The sequence below is a fragment of the Athene cunicularia genome, assembly GCF_003259725.1.
Source record: "Athene cunicularia isolate RWA chromosome 2 unlocalized genomic scaffold, athCun1 chr2_part1, whole genome shotgun sequence".
Taxonomy (NCBI): Eukaryota; Metazoa; Chordata; class Aves; order Strigiformes; family Strigidae; genus Athene; species Athene cunicularia.
Genome location: NW_020799095.1, coordinates 47888051 through 47904944, shown reverse-complemented (window position 1 = coordinate 47904944; position 16894 = coordinate 47888051). Strand labels below are relative to the sequence as shown.

At 44.4% G+C, this 16894-nt stretch overlaps 1 protein-coding gene across 1 annotated transcript; it reads left to right on the top strand.

Moving 5' to 3' along the window:
* Positions 1–156: 156 nt before the first annotated feature.
* MYD88 (MYD88, innate immune signal transduction adaptor) lies at positions 157–10336 on the top strand. Its single transcript, XM_026842915.1, has 4 exons — positions 157–4754; positions 6616–6796; positions 7851–7942; positions 9964–10336. The coding sequence occupies exons 1-4, from the start codon at positions 4724–4726 to the stop codon at positions 10116–10118; spliced, it is 459 nt and encodes a 152-aa protein (XP_026698716.1). The 5' UTR covers positions 157–4723; the 3' UTR covers positions 10119–10336.
* The last annotated feature ends 6558 nt before the right edge of the window (positions 10337–16894 follow it).

Sequence of the window (16894 nt, the reverse complement as noted above, 5' to 3'; positions counted from 1 at the left end):
TGGGCCGGCCCGGAGGGGCCGTGCCTTTCGCGGGGCCCCGGGCTCTGCTGGGGACGCTGCGTGCGGCTCCTGCCGCCCTCTGCGATAGCGGGGCCCAGCTAAGCTCGGTGCTTCCTTGATGCCAGGGAGGGAGGGAGGAGAGGGATGCTGCTGGTGTTGGGTTTTGCTGCTTTGGCCGGGGAGATGATGTTAAGAAAAAATCCCACGCAAGCACGAAGGCCCTTGCCAGACTGTGGAGTGACCTCCTCGGTGTTTTCATAGCAGCCTCTCATAGCTTCCAGGAGAGAAAGGAGAAGCGCACTGTATTTCTGCTAACCGTGAGCCCTGCAAAGGAATCTGGAGCCCTGTTTTATTCCAAACCTTCAATAAGTTCTGTGTGTCAGAGGACACATTGGGCCAAGTCATCCAGGAGACAGGTTGCACAGACTGTGAAAATGATGACGTGCAGTTCTAGTGTGATGGGAAGGTATTTGCAGGGAGAGATGAGGGGTGTGTGGAACTGGATAATGGAAGGGAAAAAATTTTCTTGCAAAGTGAAAAAATTTGAGATAGGTCAGTGAGAAGTATGCAGGTCATAGTACTGTTTTGAAATGGAAACCTGTTCTTTGTAGACTCTTCATATCCTTCATGATCACAGAAATTCAGAGGGAAGCCAGCTGTCATCAGAAGGGAAAATTCATTGCCAAAGGATTCCCAAAGCCAGAGACTCCGTGGAAGTCCTGTGTTGTATAATAGAGCTTACTGGGTTAGTGATGAAGATATAATAAATCTCATTTCCTGTTACTCATGGAGATAAGTGAAGATGTAGAAATTCATCCATGTAGACAACCTGACCAATGTCCTCCTGAGCAATGGAGGACTTTCCCATACTTCTGTGGTTCTTCCTACTCAAGAACACACTCTGAAGAGTCAGTGTTGGGGAAGACAAATAATTCAGTGTGCTTCGTGATCCGCTGATCAGAGGTTCATAACAAATAGCAGAAGCTTCCAGTTCTGTGAGAGAGACAGGGCTTCACAGAAATGTTGGGCATCACCTAGGCTTCTGGCTCTGAATTGAGGAGCTGGCCCCCTGGAAGGGAATGTGGTGGCCAGTCTTTGTCAGAGCCTGAATAGACAACAGCAGAATGAGTGGGACGAACTTGAGTTTCAGGAAAGTCACAAGTTTAGCCTGGCAGTGGGTCATGCTGATAAGAGGAGACAGATAAATTCTTGGAAGAAAAACCCACTGAGGGCTATTCAATACAAAAATATTGCCTCTGGCTCAGGAAATTCCTTAACTGCAAATTGTCCAAAAGATAGATTATAAAAATAGATTGTAGATTATACCTAAAAGATATATTATTGTAAGAAAATATCACTGTACGCTTATTTTATTTTTATGTTCTCTCCTAGGCATCTGTTTTTAACCACTGCTGGAGACAGGATGCTAGTGTAGATGGACCCTCAGCCTTGACCCAGCATGGCCATTCCTATCTTATTACTTTTGGCTGAGGATTGCAGCCAGGGCCTGTGACCTCTTGCTAGCACTCTGAGCTCTTGCAAAAGTTGGAGATATTTACCCTCATAAGAGGAAAGGAAACGGACAGTTTCATGCACTCTTATGCACAGTATTTCCTGTTGCCAAGGGCATCTTTGTGTACGCCATTAGGACTCGTGCAGTGGGGTTCAGTTCAGAGTCAGAAAACATCATTATTGAGGTTTCAGCAGTCTGTGCTTTCATCATAGGAGTTGCAGATCTGAGGCACTATTCGGCTGCTCGCACAAAGGCATCTCAAGTCATTTGAGAGGCATCAGGATATCTCACACAGCCTCTACCTCCTGATGGACACAGGTCATTTGTACATCCAGTGGCATACCATGTTAACATGTCTTGGACACTGGGGTCTCAAGTGACACCTTATGCCTTTGTGTGGGCAAACAAGCCAAGCTCCTTTGGGACACAGCATCCCCATTACAGGCAACTTGTTGGTGCTGTGCAGCTCCAGAGGACATGTTTGTGGTTTCTACAACAGAACCAGTTCCCTGTTGTCTCGATGCATGCTCCATTCCTGGCTAAGCTTAGAATGCTAAAAATCAGTGTCTCCTGCAGCCTTGAATAGTTCAGCTTTTGGCCACTCTGTCCAGTGGGGCTCTATCAGCAGCTCCTCTGTTACGCTGCCTGGAGTACAGACACTTGTAGGATGCAGCTTTTCCATTCCAGCAGGTCTGCCCTAAGTGTGATCTTTTTCAGCAGCTTATTTCATTGTACAGTCATCTTTAGGGATGTGAAGTTATTTGGTTCGGTACGTTTGTGCTAACTCTTCCTGATGAAATTCAATGATTTTTGTTTCCTCCTGACCTGTTATAAAAGTTCTACTTTCCTGCTTGACGATTACTGAGTCTGTTTTCTGTCTTTTCTCATCGTGCTAATCATTTTGCACTTTAGGTCTCATGTTTTTATTTTTTCTGTGCAACACCTCGGGCTTTTGTTTGACCATTGGAGGAATATAAAGGCCGTGCTGTGTTAGTTAGATGCTGGGTGGAGTGAGACAGCTTAGCTTGGAGGAGCTTTTTGCTACTTTGTTGTGTCGGTTTGCATCCTTTTTCTTTACAGGCCTGCAAAGCGATCTCTGACCCTCGGTTGCTCTCGTTAACCTGTACTGTCAGGCATTGTTTCCATCTGGGGACTAATCCACACCAAATTAGTGAATTGTCTTTCATTCCTGCAGGTTCACTGGACCTACTGGCAGTTTCAGTGTGATAGGGTCCCTGGTTTGCATTTGTAATAAAACCCTGAGGCTCCGGTGTTTTGTTTTGAAATCTTTGCCCAGCTCTCAGGTTTATCCTGTAGGGATAAATGGGGTCTGGGGTCACAGCATGATGCCATCAGAAGTCTGTGTGTAAGCCAGACTACATGAGTTGGGAGAATGCTTGTGTTAATGTGAATGTGTGGCAGCTGTGTGTGGTGGGGTGATGAGCTCTGGGCACCAGTCTAGAAAAACACAGGTCAGGGCAGCATAGATGCCACTTCTGCAGCTGGGAGAGGCAAGGAGAGAAAACACGGAGGAAATACACTTAAAATGAACATTTCTATATTGAGCACTAATATTAGTATGCCTTTAAATAATTGCCTGTTCTTGCCTATTCAGCAATATTTTGGGTTGTGAACCTGGCTACCTAGGGGACCAAGGCACATGGAAGGTGGTGCTGGTGTGCCAGTCCTTCCCGTGGAACCTCTGAACCCGCTGGTTAATTCAAAGTGCCTTTAATCATGATTTCAAAGACACTCATGTACCTGGCATGAAATGTGCACACCTCACGGCAACAGGCAGGTGGCAGAGAGGTGGGACACGAGTTTGTGCTTAAGTAAGGAAAGACCTAAAATCTGAACTTTCTGGCTGGTAAAGAATTGTCTGAGTCTTCTCCCTGCTGTAGGTCTGAGGAGAAAGGGGAGAGGAAAATGGCAGACTGGGAATGCCTTAGCCTCAGGAAAAGCTTTGATCAGATCTGACTCTTTATTAGATTGAGGATAATCCAGTCACAAGGTGCAAAACTATGAGATAGAAGCAGAGGATGAGGCCTCAGGAGCTGGGCTGCCTTCAGACCTGCTCGTTACCGATGAGGGCTGTGCTATAGCAGTGCTTACTGGGCTCCTACCCTCATCCTGCACTGCCAGGAAATCCTTGACTCTGCTACTGCCATGGTACCAGTGATCTCTAGCTGTGCCAGTCTAATCCTCTGAGTGATCAGTACTTTTCTGATTGATACTTGTTGGTACTTTTTTTAAAATCTTAAGTAAAGGAGAAGTCTCTAGGGAGTTTCATGTTTTTGTTAATTCCTCTTTTCACATTTCCTTTTACTTTCAAGTTCTTCTGTGGTTGCATGTTGCAGAGTGGCAGAGGCTGCAAGGTTTCTTGTCACTTTTCCAAAGGCTTAACATTGAGATTTATAATTCATTTTTAAGCAACAGCTGTTTATAATAGATCTGTGTCCATCACTGTCATGTTTGGGAAGTTCACAGCAGTGAAGGTGATAGGCCTGCTTGCCCTTCAGTTATCCCAGAGGGGAGGTACACACCCTTTCTGCCTGAGATCTCCACTAGCTCTTGCACAATATAAAGCTTGTTTTAGGGGCTCCTTAGAATTTTACATGCAGTTCTGGCTGGCGATTGGGCAGTGGTGTGAACAAGCTAGTGTGTTTGTCTACATTTATTAGAAAAAGCTAATATGAAGACTAATATGAAGCTAATATGAATGGAGATTTCCTCCCCAGTTATTTTATGATTTTAAATACTCTGAAGTGTGTAACAGTGAGAGCGGACATTAGAGCAGAGACTTTTATGTACATGATGCATCTGTTGAAAGTATACTGGGATATACTAGAACTAAGGATAATAGGAGATTGGTTTAAAATGAATAAAATAAAAGTATTTAAAAAGCAAGAGTGAGCTTCAGGAATTAATTGCTAGAGGAAGTGGTGGAGGCAGCATCAAGAGGTTCAAAAAGAGGTGAGAGAAATCGTAGGTACCGAAAAAACTAGACAGGGGGTTTCCCTCTGATATCCATGATCCATGAAATAGCTGTTCCTGTTTCAAAGAACCCCAGCAGTGTAAAGCCTCCTGCATTGGTTATGTGTTTTTGCAGAGGAGGACTGTAGGAAATACTTACAGAAGAAGCAGGAGCAGGCCGACCAGCCACTTCAAGTGCCAGCAGTAGACAGCAGCGTGCCAAAGACGTCAGAACTGATGGGTATTACCACCAGGGACGACCCGTATGGTAAGCGCCCATGATTACATTGCTGCCTGATACCTTGTGCTGGAATTGCCTTCAGCTGTAGCAGGTAGGAAGTGCATGAGACTTGGTTGCTTTTACTACTGCCTGTGACTTTTCATAGCCTAGGCAAAAATGCTGTAGCTGGTAGTCTGCAGGCATTTTCATTTTTCCTGTTACCTAGGGCAGAGAGGAAAAGCAACCCTGGGGAACGCTGTACCCAGAAACATGCTGGCACAGAGCCCACTGGACACACATGGGAGGAGACTTCTCAGAAATGTGTCCATTAGCACAGCCTGGCACAGAGCAACAGCTGCTGAAAGAACTGTGGGTTGGAGTCAGGGGGGAAGGACATCAGAGACGAGTGGTTGGCTACACTGCCTGGTCTTCAGCAGATTTAACCACCCTGAATAAAAAGGAAGCAGGGTTTGAAGTATGGCTGGGTGTAAAGTGGGGGGAGAGAGGAAACACAGTTCCCTGTGAATGTGCTTGCTGCACTGTGCCTGCAGCTCTGTGTGTGCAACCGTGTGCATGTGCAAGTGTGTGCTGGGCTATGTGTGAAGTCTTCTGCATTTCCACCCGCACACCAGGCTGCGTGCGCAGTCGTGGGCTGAGGAAGCGGACATCTTATGAAGTTCAGTGACAGACAGAGCAGCAGCCGAGATGAATGGATCTGTGCCAGCTTACCTCTTCAGATGCTCCCCTGAGTAGTCTGACTTTGGGTGGCCGCCTTTGCTGTATGTGGGGACATCATTAACCCTCCCCAAATGTCCATAGACCAACATGCTGGTGTTTGTACATGGCAGCTTTGCCTGATGTGACCCCCAAGTTGGCACTGTGCCCCTAAAGCAGTACCCACGGTGTGATTGGCCTGGCAGACAGCTACCCTTCTGCTTCACTGGATGCTTCTGGAGCTGGATAGGAGCCTGCCGGATGCCTAGTTTTCCCAGCAGCTTTTAGAGCCTGACCTATTTTTTCACTGTGGTAGGCTTTAACTGGTATAAAAACTTGAAAATATATGTAATGACATCGATACAAAAAAAAAAAAATGCAGTAGGAAACAATCCAGCACTTAATTAAGGCACTTAATTATGAGAGACATTGCCCTTAAAATATAGCACTTTAATACTTCATTAAGTGCTAAATAAACAAGAGCTGCCAACCATTAACATATTTGGAATACAGGGCCATTTAGGATATGACTTCAGGTACCCAAGTTTGACATCTTAGCCATAAAAATTGCAGTTTCAAAATTTCTACTGAGGAAATTTTCTACTGAGCCCACCTCATAGCTCAGTAGACAGCAGGTGTCAGGACTGCTGAATGAAGGGCCTGCAGGAGGGTTTTGGTTGGGAGGTTTGTATCTTTGTGACCTGAACTAGAGAACTAGTTCCCAGAGCCGTAAGGATATTTTAGATGCATAACTCCCAGTGAAATCCTGAAGCATCAGGGCTCTGAGTTGCATCTTCTGGGGTACTCTGCTCCCTCTGGCTCTTCGCAGACTCTGTCTACCCCCACTCCCTGTGGCTGAATGTTACTGCCTCTGCAGATTCTGCATGTCTGCATCTTAGCTACTCTTTCCTAACCACTTCCAGTAGATGTGGGTTTCTGTGACTAGCCTGGACTGTGAACCAAAGCAGTCAAGGCATAGACATGTGTTACCTCCTGCCAGTCCTGTTATGGACAGAAGACTGGCTGAAGGGTACCAGGGCTGGGAAAGTGATAAATTACCTTCACAAGTTTGGCCAGAGCTTCTCTGTCAACCTCCTGATTCTGAGTCAAAGTCTGTGGGAGCTAGCGAAAGTTCACTACAGGAGTGAACTTCATTTAGAGTAGAAGATGAGTGCTAATTTTTTGATGGTTTCAGGGAACGGAGCAGAGATGTTTGATGCCTTCATCTGCTACTGTCAGAAGGACCTTCAGTTTGTCCAGGAGATGATCAGGGAGCTGGAACAAACAGAGTTCAAACTGAAGCTCTGTGTATTTGATCGGGATGTCTTGCCAGGAACGTGTGTGTGGTCCATCAGTGGAGAACTTATAGAACGGAGGTAAGTGAACTGTGGCTGTCTGGGACAGCTGAGTGTAATAGAACATTATGTTCATTTTACCATGATGTCTGCAGTGTGGTGCCAGTGAAGCAGTAAAAATGCACAAGGATGTCTTTATGGGGTTTGTTTTATGCTCTTGGCTCAAGAAGGAAGATGAGCATTCTCAAACATGTCACTTCATTGTGTTCACAAGGGAAATGCCACTATAGTGATGCTACTTACATTCGATTCCTTTCCTTTGGCTGGAATATCCTGCAGTCACATCCTTGGAGGTGATCTGGAAGTGAATCCAGCTTCAGGCTGAGTTAGCTCCACCCCGCAGTTCAAGGGGGCAGCACTGGTGTTGGCTCTGGCACTGATTTCAAGGATCCTTCAGACCTATGTGGGACTTGGCTGCGGTGGGAGCTGTGGAACATGAAAGCAACTCCCCAGATAGGGAGTGAAAAATCCCAAGACAGGTGTTTGGGTTTTAAACACCAGCCTTTCAAAGGGAGGTGGCTTGGCATTAAGAGAGACCTTCATAAGGCCTCACTGTTTTGGCTGTTTTGCAGTGTAGCCTTCCATAAAGAGCCTTATATGTAGTTTACAACCAGGCACCTCAAATGAATGTAGGCAACAAATTTGAGAATGGAGTTCAAATTTATGAAACCAGGTGAATTTGCAGTAATATGAGTGCAAGAAAACCTCTGTCCAGTTCATTTTAATACTAAAAAGTACCGGTTATGCTCAGTCAATAAAGGCAGCATGTAAGCAGATAATTAAGGTGGCATTGTTTGTAATTTATAAACAGAGGAACAAACAAAGATTGCATAGGTAATCTGGACTTTGCTGTTTCCTCATGTTTTGGTATATGAGTGTGTATCTGTAATCAGGTTTTTGTATGTAATGTAGCTATCTGTTTGTCAGTACTCCTTGCTCTGTAGTTAATTCCTGCAGGAACACAATTGGTGGGTTCATTTCTCCACCACAGCAATTCAGAATAAATACTTCTACCAGTGAGAATGCGAAGCCTGTCTGTGGACATCTTATTTTTTCTCCCCTAATTAATTTTCAGGTGTCGGAGGATGGTGGTTGTCATTTCAGATGATTACCTGGAAAGCGATGAATGTGATTTTCAGACCAAATTTGCTCTTAGTCTTTCCCCGGGTAAGATCTCACAAATATCTCATTTTAAATTGCATATCAACATTGTACTTTTTATTATAGTAACATCTCCAGCTTAGATCAGTGTGTGCTATTGGGCACTGCACAAATGCAGAATGAGGGGTAGTCTTAGATGTGTTTAAACAGATTAGATAAATACAGGTGAGAAAGAAGAAAATATAGCTGATAGTTACAGAACTGGTAAAATGGTCTCAGACCTGGGGTCTGACCACTGACCTATGTTTCACATATGTGAAAGTCCACCCAGGCACAGGGCTTGCCCTGGGTGTAATGCCCATCACTAATCAGAGATCTATTGCTATTAGAAGCAGCCCTTAAAACTAACAGTGGCTTTATAATTTTGTTGTGCAGGCAGGGACCTGGATTTGGTTCCTTACCCTGCCACTGAACTTCTGCATGACCATGAGTGAGCAGCTTAGCTGTCTGCTTCAGTGCTCCAGCTGTCAAGTGGGCTAATGCTGCCTGCTTCAGAGATGTTGTATCTGCATGTCAGGCTTGTGAAGTGCTTCAAGATCCATATGGGAAATACACTACTAAAGAGAAAAGTATTATAATAAATTCAGGGTGTGAGTAAATGCTGGGAATAGAGTAGCAGGTAACAAACATGCAGCTTTTTGCAGAGATCCTTGAGTATTGTGGATGGGTAAACAAAATATGGAATGAATGTTCAGCTTGGACTGGAAAAATCTGTGATATACTTTGTTCTGAATTGATTTATTTCCATCAAGTCTGTTCAGATTGCTTTTCTCTAACCACTAGTTATCCTACACTTGCGTATGTTGCTGGGGAGTAAGTGCAGCACAGCCTAATAGTATGGAGGATATGTAATATCAGTAAGAGTGTCTGTATGTAAAGTCTCTTTTCTAGATGAGGTATCTGATGTGGTGTTTTAAATGACGTGCCAGAGGTTAAACTGGAAGCAGGTCAGACAGATACACAATGTTATCACAAAACGAAGCCAGTGGCAGACCTATGAATTAGCTTCATCTTCCTTGATACAGTAATTTCATATGATGGCCATTAATCTATTGAACACCCTTAGCATGATGCATCAGCCCCCCAGTCATCAAGATTTGTGGCAAAGTCCTTTTAGTTCTTCAACAGTTCTTTGTTGTCATCATACCTTTCATTAGAACAACAGGATGAGAAATGCCCATCTGTAATGACCTGAACTCTACCAGTAAAAACATGCATGAAGTACAGGCTTATAGAAATCACAGAGTTCTTTGTTTGTGTGGAGTAAATAACGCACAGAAGGGTTTGTGGCAAGTTCTGGGAGCTCCACGGATTACTTAAGCATTTGCTGCAGTTATGAAATCTTGGTTATGTGCCTTATGCAGGTCTCAGTGTCATCACTTGTGCTGGGCAGCACAGTTTAGCTGGTAGCAAGTATCCCTATGGAGAATTATGAGAGTGGTTCCTCTTTAGAAGAGCTGCTCCTTCAAGCAGTAGCAATCACAGGGAGAGCTGTCTCATCTTGTGAATGCCTCAGAAAAAGCAGTTTGTGTTAACAGAGTGATTCCTTGCAGCTCCTTGGTAGGTAACATCTGCAGCCTATCTGAGTAAATCAGGGTAGGAAGAAAAAGAACTGGAGATAACCCAGCAAAGCTGACCATCTAGAAGCAGCTTAGTCTCTCAAATTTCTCTTCATACACACCTGGAAATAGTCAGGACTGTGTATTCCTGTTTGCGTTCCACAAGAAACCATGCTCTATTCTTTTATGTCTGCAGTTTGTTAGGCCTTTATCACTCACACCAGTGCAAGCTGCCCTACACATGCGAGATGGGGTCCTGCTACATATTTGAGTGAAATGTTCGTAGCAGAGGGCTTGGGAATCAGAAACTTGCTCTTCAGGGTGAGAGGTAGTTGTGTTATAATGAGATGACACACAATCAGGAGCAAACCTGGATCCTGTGGTGTGTGTACTGCTGTGGGGAGGAAATGGATACAGGATCTGACTGTGGCTTTGTGTAATCCTCTGCCTGTATGACCTGTCTTTCAGGTGCTCGTCTCAAACGGCTGATTCCAGTCAAGTGCAAAACCATGAAGAACGAGTTTCCAAGTATCTTACGGTTCATTACAATTTGTGATTACACCAATCCTTGCACGAAAAAATGGTTCTGGATGAGACTGGCAAAATCCCTCATGCTGCCATGATGCAAAGTCCTGAGAGCAGGGCGCTCTTCTGTAGTCTGTCCCGGCTGTGCCTTCAGACCGTGGGGTTGTTCATGCAGGGTCTTTCACAACTTCAGAACCTGGATCCTTACAATCGGTGTTTAAAGCCTGCGACCAGGAGCAAAGAATTTTCTCTAGCACTTTTTCATAACTTGGAAGGGGAAATAAAGCAACTGTGTGGGTGTTGATGTTCCAGTCAGTGAGCAGCAGCATCCAGCATTCTGTGTAGTAAGCACTTTCACTGAAAATACAGAAAATACACATTTAAAAACTAAATGAAAACAAATACTTCCTATTATTTTAAAAGCTCTTGTACTGTGTCAGTCTTGTCTGTCTATGTTCAGGTCACATTTGATTAAGTGACCTTATACCAGGATTTTATATTCCCAGATCTTATTAAATGTTTACAATAGAGCCTTCCTTTAGTAGAAATACAGTCTTAAAACATATCTTTTCCGTGAAAGTCCTTACTGCACAAAGTGCAGGCTGCTGTTGCTCATTGGCTTGACAAGGAACAGAGCTCTGCACATAAGTGAGTCCAGATCTTAAATTGTTTCACCTTTAAGAGCCTTCCAAAACACATCAGCTTTTGAGATGCCTCAAAGGTACAAGTATAAATACTGAATTTAAATTGAAAAGAGTGTATTAAATTGTCAGCTGGGCTGTTTGAATATAAAGGCTAATGTTACATTAATAGGAAAGAGTATATTTTAATTAACCACCGTGATCATTAATGTATTTCTGTGATTAAGGCTAGGAGCAACACTGATACTCTGCATGTTAGACTTATCCTTGAATCCTGCAGAGTGACTACTGGATCTTACCAGTTCTCCATGCTCAGGGGTGGGGTGCAAGAGTTCTGGCCAAAGTTGCATTTTAAAGAGACCCGTTTGTGTATTAAATGGATTTATAGTAAATTACAGTAAATATTTACTTTCTGAATTGGGAAGAGAAGAATCTTGCTTACCTATCTGCACTTGCTTGAACTCTTCCACTTTGTTCATTACTTCAGCCACTGACTCATGTGGATTTTATGGCTTAATGTTCTACTAGTTTACCTTTTTAAGGTTGCATCTGGATGTGATTTTTTTTTTCCCCAGGATTTGTTTTAAAACATTACCAGGCCTGAGGTGCAGACAGAAATGTGCACTCCTTCCTTTCCCTCACCCACCCTGTCAGTGAATGGTCCCTTACCACAGGGTGCTGCACAGTCCTGTCCACGGGCCGCTGCTGGTTCCTCCTGTTTGAGAGCTGCCAGCCCTTGTCCTGAACACGGTGAAGCTTGTTCGCACACTCAGGTTAGCGTCAGGGGCCATTTTTGGATAGGCCCACGAGCTGGGTGTTTTTCAGTCCCTCCTACAGTATAACTGCTGCCATCGTGCCAAGGTGACGTTTGCATGTCTCTGTCTTGCTAGAACAAGTGAGAAGTCCGTGGGCATGGGACGACAGAAGTTAAGCTGATGATGTGTTTCTAAATAGTTCATCTTCATGTCCTATTGCCCTCAGGCCTCTCCTGCAGAAGCAGAGACAGCTGCTTGCCTCAGGGTTTCTGCATAATCGTTAAATGTTAATTATAGCAGAGTTCTGGAGGCTGCTTGATCCCCAGGCGCTCCTGGGGCTCCGTGAATTCTCATACTGTGGAGTGTCTATAAGCATTAATTATGGGTCATTCCTCGCAGGACCAAACCAGTTTCCTCTTGTTTCAAGAGCTGGAAGGACTGTGGTCACTGGTGAGGGGGGAGCACGGGCACAGAAGCTGCACTGCAGACGCTAGAGGGAGGCCATGGCCCGTGCTGGTACCCTGCGAGGGATCCTGCCAGCTGCCTGGGATGGAGGGGGGACGGCAGGGATGGACCAGCTGCGCCTTGACCCGCTGTCATGGCCGGGTTCCGGCGTGGAGAAAAGAGGAGTGGGTTTTCTACCTCTGCCCCTTGCACCTTCTTCTAAGGAGTCTGTACCAAAAATAGAGTTTTGTCAGACTGAACCTCGTGCGGTGTCCTCTGCGCAAGTCCTGACGGGTGATTTGGGACCTGGGATGCTGGAAGTGAGGAAAAAATAATAGCAGCAAAAATAATAATGTTTGTAATAGATGGTTGCCAAATGGGGAAAGTACTGCTTCTGCAAGGAAAGGCAAAAACAAGAGCTGAATTTCTAAATCTTCTGACTGCTGGTAGATGAATGAAATATTCCAGTTAATTGTGTAAGATGTCAGTGCTTCAGCAGGATCTCGTTATCATCCTGCTCTGTGTGCCCCGGCCCTTCTGCCTGCCTGGCTCGGATGCTGGGCAAGTACTGTCAGACTGTTGCTTTATTGCAAGCAGTTACAGTTGTCTTATAGGCTAAAATAATTATTTTGGGGTAAAGTGAGGTAACAGCCCTAAAACTTAAAATATGTGCTTTAAATATATATCCTCTTTTATGTAAAAAAGAGTTTATGCACTTCTGGCATTTTCATATCTGTCTTGTCACAGTAACTTGATGAAGTGTGACATATATGAATGATATAAAATCTAGTTATTGTAAACACATTTCAGTGGCAATTGTGCCTCTCCTCCCCTCTTTCACACTCAGTGAAAGGTCAAAATTCTGAACACCTTTAAAAAAGGGACGTATAAAATTGTTTGTTCAATTTTTTTTCCATTTTGTTTTTTTCCCTACTGAAATTGTCCTAGTTGAAGCTGTTAGTACCAAATCATTTATTTTTATATATTTACATATATATTTATATTACTTTATATCCTGATACAAATCTGTGGAAAAGCATATGTGTTGTATAGCCATTCTGAAAATAGTCAATGATTCTGTGTTCCTTCCTCCTCAAAAACCCAACCTTTTGCTACTTGTGAAAACATTTTAAAATAAAAAATTAAAACCCAGAAGGATGAATCTCCTTGGGCATCAGAGAATAAATGCTAGGTCTTGAAGTGTTAATCAGAAATTATATAAGCTGCTTCTTTTTTTTTCATGTTTTGCCTAAACAGCTTCCTCAGTGGAGGTTTTTGGCTGTGCCTGGATGAGGGAGAGGTAGAGCTGTGTCATGCCAGGAGGAAAATTATCAAGGAATTGTACTTCAAACACGTGTGGTTCCTCTCCAGGTCTCATTTTCAGCTTTGCGGTCTGTGCATGTCTCCATCCTGGACCTGCTTCAGTTGTGGTACCCAAGAGGCTGGAGGGGACAGAGCCAGGGCTTCCGCTCCTGCCCCACCAAGCAGGGATGCTGGGTGCTTAGCTCCTACTCCACATCCCTTCTGGAGGCCCTGGCAGGGATTTTGCAATCTGGAGGATTTTGCCAGCTTTATTTCCTTTGGCTCGGTGTCAGCCCAAGCCAGGGAAATAATTTACAAACCCAGCAGCTGTCAGGCCAAGGCCCTGCCACAGGGAAAGATGAAGGATCACTGAATCACAGAAGCGTTGGTTGGAAGGAATTTCTGGAGGTCAAGGACAAGCTGCGCTTCACAACAGGAGAGGCCATACGCTAAGCTGCTTGCTGGACAATATTCCCTATAAAGCATATGAAGTAATGTCTTTGCTATGGCTACTGCAAGTGAACATATGGACAGTGATACGGAAACCATCCCTGAATGTATTATTCTAGATGGAAATCACTGGCAAGAGCAGCCTGCCAGGAGAGTCCTACTCCCAGGAGTGCTGGCATCCTGTCGCTTTCAGTGCGGCCTTACACTGTTTGCCTGTTTGCCTGGTTTGGAGCAGTTAAATGATTTTTGCCTGTATCTGGCAGTAGCTCAGGTGGGGTCAGGGGTTCCAGCTGCAGTAGCTCTTTTCTAGCTGTCATTCCTCTTGTGCCAGAAGAAATACTCCTGATCCTCCATTTCAATGCAGGAACATCAGCACCATTTCCTCGTTTACTGGAGGACAGAATTTACCTGGTGAGATTCAGTAACCGCTGTAGAATGTTCCAAGCTTCAGAGATGGAGGGTGAGAGATGAAGTATGTTCTTCATTATGCCAACATGAAAAGAATTGCTTTATCATGATTGAGGCACGGCTTGGTCCAGAGGGCACATTTACAGGAAAAAAATTAGCATAGGGAAGAAAATGTAATTATGCATAAAATTGGCTGGGAAAATGTTGTTTGAGCATCCTGGAAACATATTTTAATAAGACAATAAAACAAAAACCACAAGGTTTACGTTACTGGAAAGCATGCTAATGGAGCTTATTAAAAAGCACCTCTGTCAAGCCTACTGGGGTTTTACTAGACAACCAGACATGTGCTGTGTACAAATATTTTGCTAAGGGTAGTTTTCTCTGGGTGCCATGTTATAACTATTTTTGCTTCAGCTGATCCCCACTAGGATTTTGAGATGACTTTGAACCCAATCCAACTTCTTGATAAGCATTATCAAGCCTGGCCTAGAAAACTTGTTTATTTTGTAACAAAATCTGCAGTCAGGAAAATTAATATTGTTGTATCCACTCTGGAGCTGTGCAGCTCTGCAAAGGTTTAAGTAATTAAAGGTATATTTAAGTCTTAAGCTGTTCCAAAGTCCGATTTACAAACAATGCATTTTCTGTTCTTGTAGCAGAGCCCGGCTTAGCAACACACCTTTCCTCCCGTTTCCGCTGCTAGAGCTGCTGATGCAGTGGCAGAGGTTGGGGTTGTTTGTGCACACTGGAGAGCGGGTTCTTCTATCTCAGCTGGATAAGATGGTTTCCACAGAGGCATGTCATGCTGCACCAGAAACTGTGAACTGCTGCACCTGGAGATCCTCCTGGCTGGCAGCTGGTGGAGGGGCTTCAGATCCCCAGTTCCTACGCTTGTTGAGGTTGGGTTTTGGTGGGGTCTGGACTGGAAAGAGGGAACAAACATGGTCTCCGTTGGCCATGAAAGACTTTACATCTCTTTATAAAAGGTCGCTTGGAACTGTTTTCCTCCTGTTTCACACCCTCCCTCACTGCCTTGCAGAGCAGGGACAGCCGAGCATGGTGTCTGGGCCTGAGCCTGGGCATGGCACAATTGCTCTGTGCTGCGCTTTTGAGCCTCCCCTTCCCAGCAAATGCAGAGCGCCCTGGGTGAGGAGGCAGGCGGCAGATGGCTGGAAGCACAGAGGCACTGGGAGGAATGTGCCAGGGTTTCCTCAAAAGCCAAGCATCCAGGCTCTCCCTGGACTGGCCAAATTTCACACAGCTCTCAGCCCTGCCATGTGTTCACATGGGGAAAGAGCAAAGTAGAGTGCCAGGCTGGGTGCCAGTCTGCGAGGAAAAGGTCCTGCTGGCTCATAAGGTGGATGGCTGCTCATTTCACCTCCACTGAGGGAGTGGGAGGGCTACGCAGGTGAGATGGTGCAGGACCAGGAGGAGAACTTTTGCCCCAAGCCCAGTGAGAATGTGTGGGCTGAATGCTATGAATCTTGTCTGATTTGTTAATGAAATCAAAGTCACGAGGCAATGAAATGGGTCTTTATCCACTATTTAGGATGCTAAAGTTAGGAAAATGATGGACTCGCAGGAAATATATTTCAGACAAATGTGGGGGTTACAATGAAGTGAACTTCCACAAAGTTTCTGCAGCATTTTTCTGGCTCTAATCTTCAGCTATGTTCACCTTCTGTTTGTGTCAGCAGAACCAAATGTAAGAGCCGCAAGTCCTACAGTACTTAACTGTTTGTGTGCCAGTTTACAATCTGTTGCCTCAGAAACAAAAACCACCATTCAGGAGGGGAAAACTGGGTAAGTGAACCTGAAGGTGCCATTCCCTGTCCTGCTGGAGCCATGGCAGACCCTGCGGACTGCTTTACAGCAATGTCTTCAAAAGTGTTCAGAAATCTGGGTAACCGATTTAAAACTGAATCTTAGAAGCTTTAGTGTTTGAATTTTGGCATCATTTGGCAGACATTCCCAACAGAAATATATGTAGAAATGAGATTTAAAGTGATTTGAGCTGAGGACTAAAATGGATGTTGGCCTTAAAATGTCAGTGTCTCAGCATTTCTAAAACCTTTGGGTATGCAGAGAACATAATTTTCCAATATCAATAAATGGCTTTTGAGATATTTAGAAAGAAAGGCAAAGAAGAGAAACCAACACTTTTTTTACTCTAAAGCCATTTAGTCTAAAAATTAATATTCCCTGTTTTTCCTAACAGTTATTCTTTAGCCTCCTTGGTGACTTAACCTCTCCTAGCACTGCATCTGGCATCTGCTTAGCTGCATTGTTTTATCGAGCATCGGGAATGGAAGCTTTTAAGATTTTCTATCTGAGCTCTCAGAAATCTCGCCTCATCAGCATGCTGCTCTCGGCAGACGGGTTTTTCTTCAGCTCCAAGACATGCATATTGATCAGTCATTTTCTTTTGTTACCTAGCATCCTGTCATCGATTTTAATTGTTTGGTATTGAAGAGGAAGCATTCAGTACACGTAGAATTACCAACTATGAAATTTTGCTTTCCACACCTTTCGCCAGACGGTGCCCGCAGCTAAGCCCTTAGGAGCTGTGGATCTCTCTCTCTCTCTCAGCTAGAAACCTGCACATATTATGCAGCAGTCAATTTTTCTCTATTAAATCAATTTCTGATTCTCTGTGACAGCTCTCCCTGCCGCATGATTTCGCACTTCAGCGGTTTCTTTCTGAGGTGCCATGCAGTTTTTTGGGTTTTTTTCAAAGGGGTGGTGGTGGTAATCCATTTAATTTGCAGATACCTTACTCATGTCTTCCCAGTTCCCCTTTCCTGCTGCTGTCCTTAAGAGATTTGTATGACTTCAAGTGACTCCCAGTGAGTGTCCTTCTCTTGTGGCTCC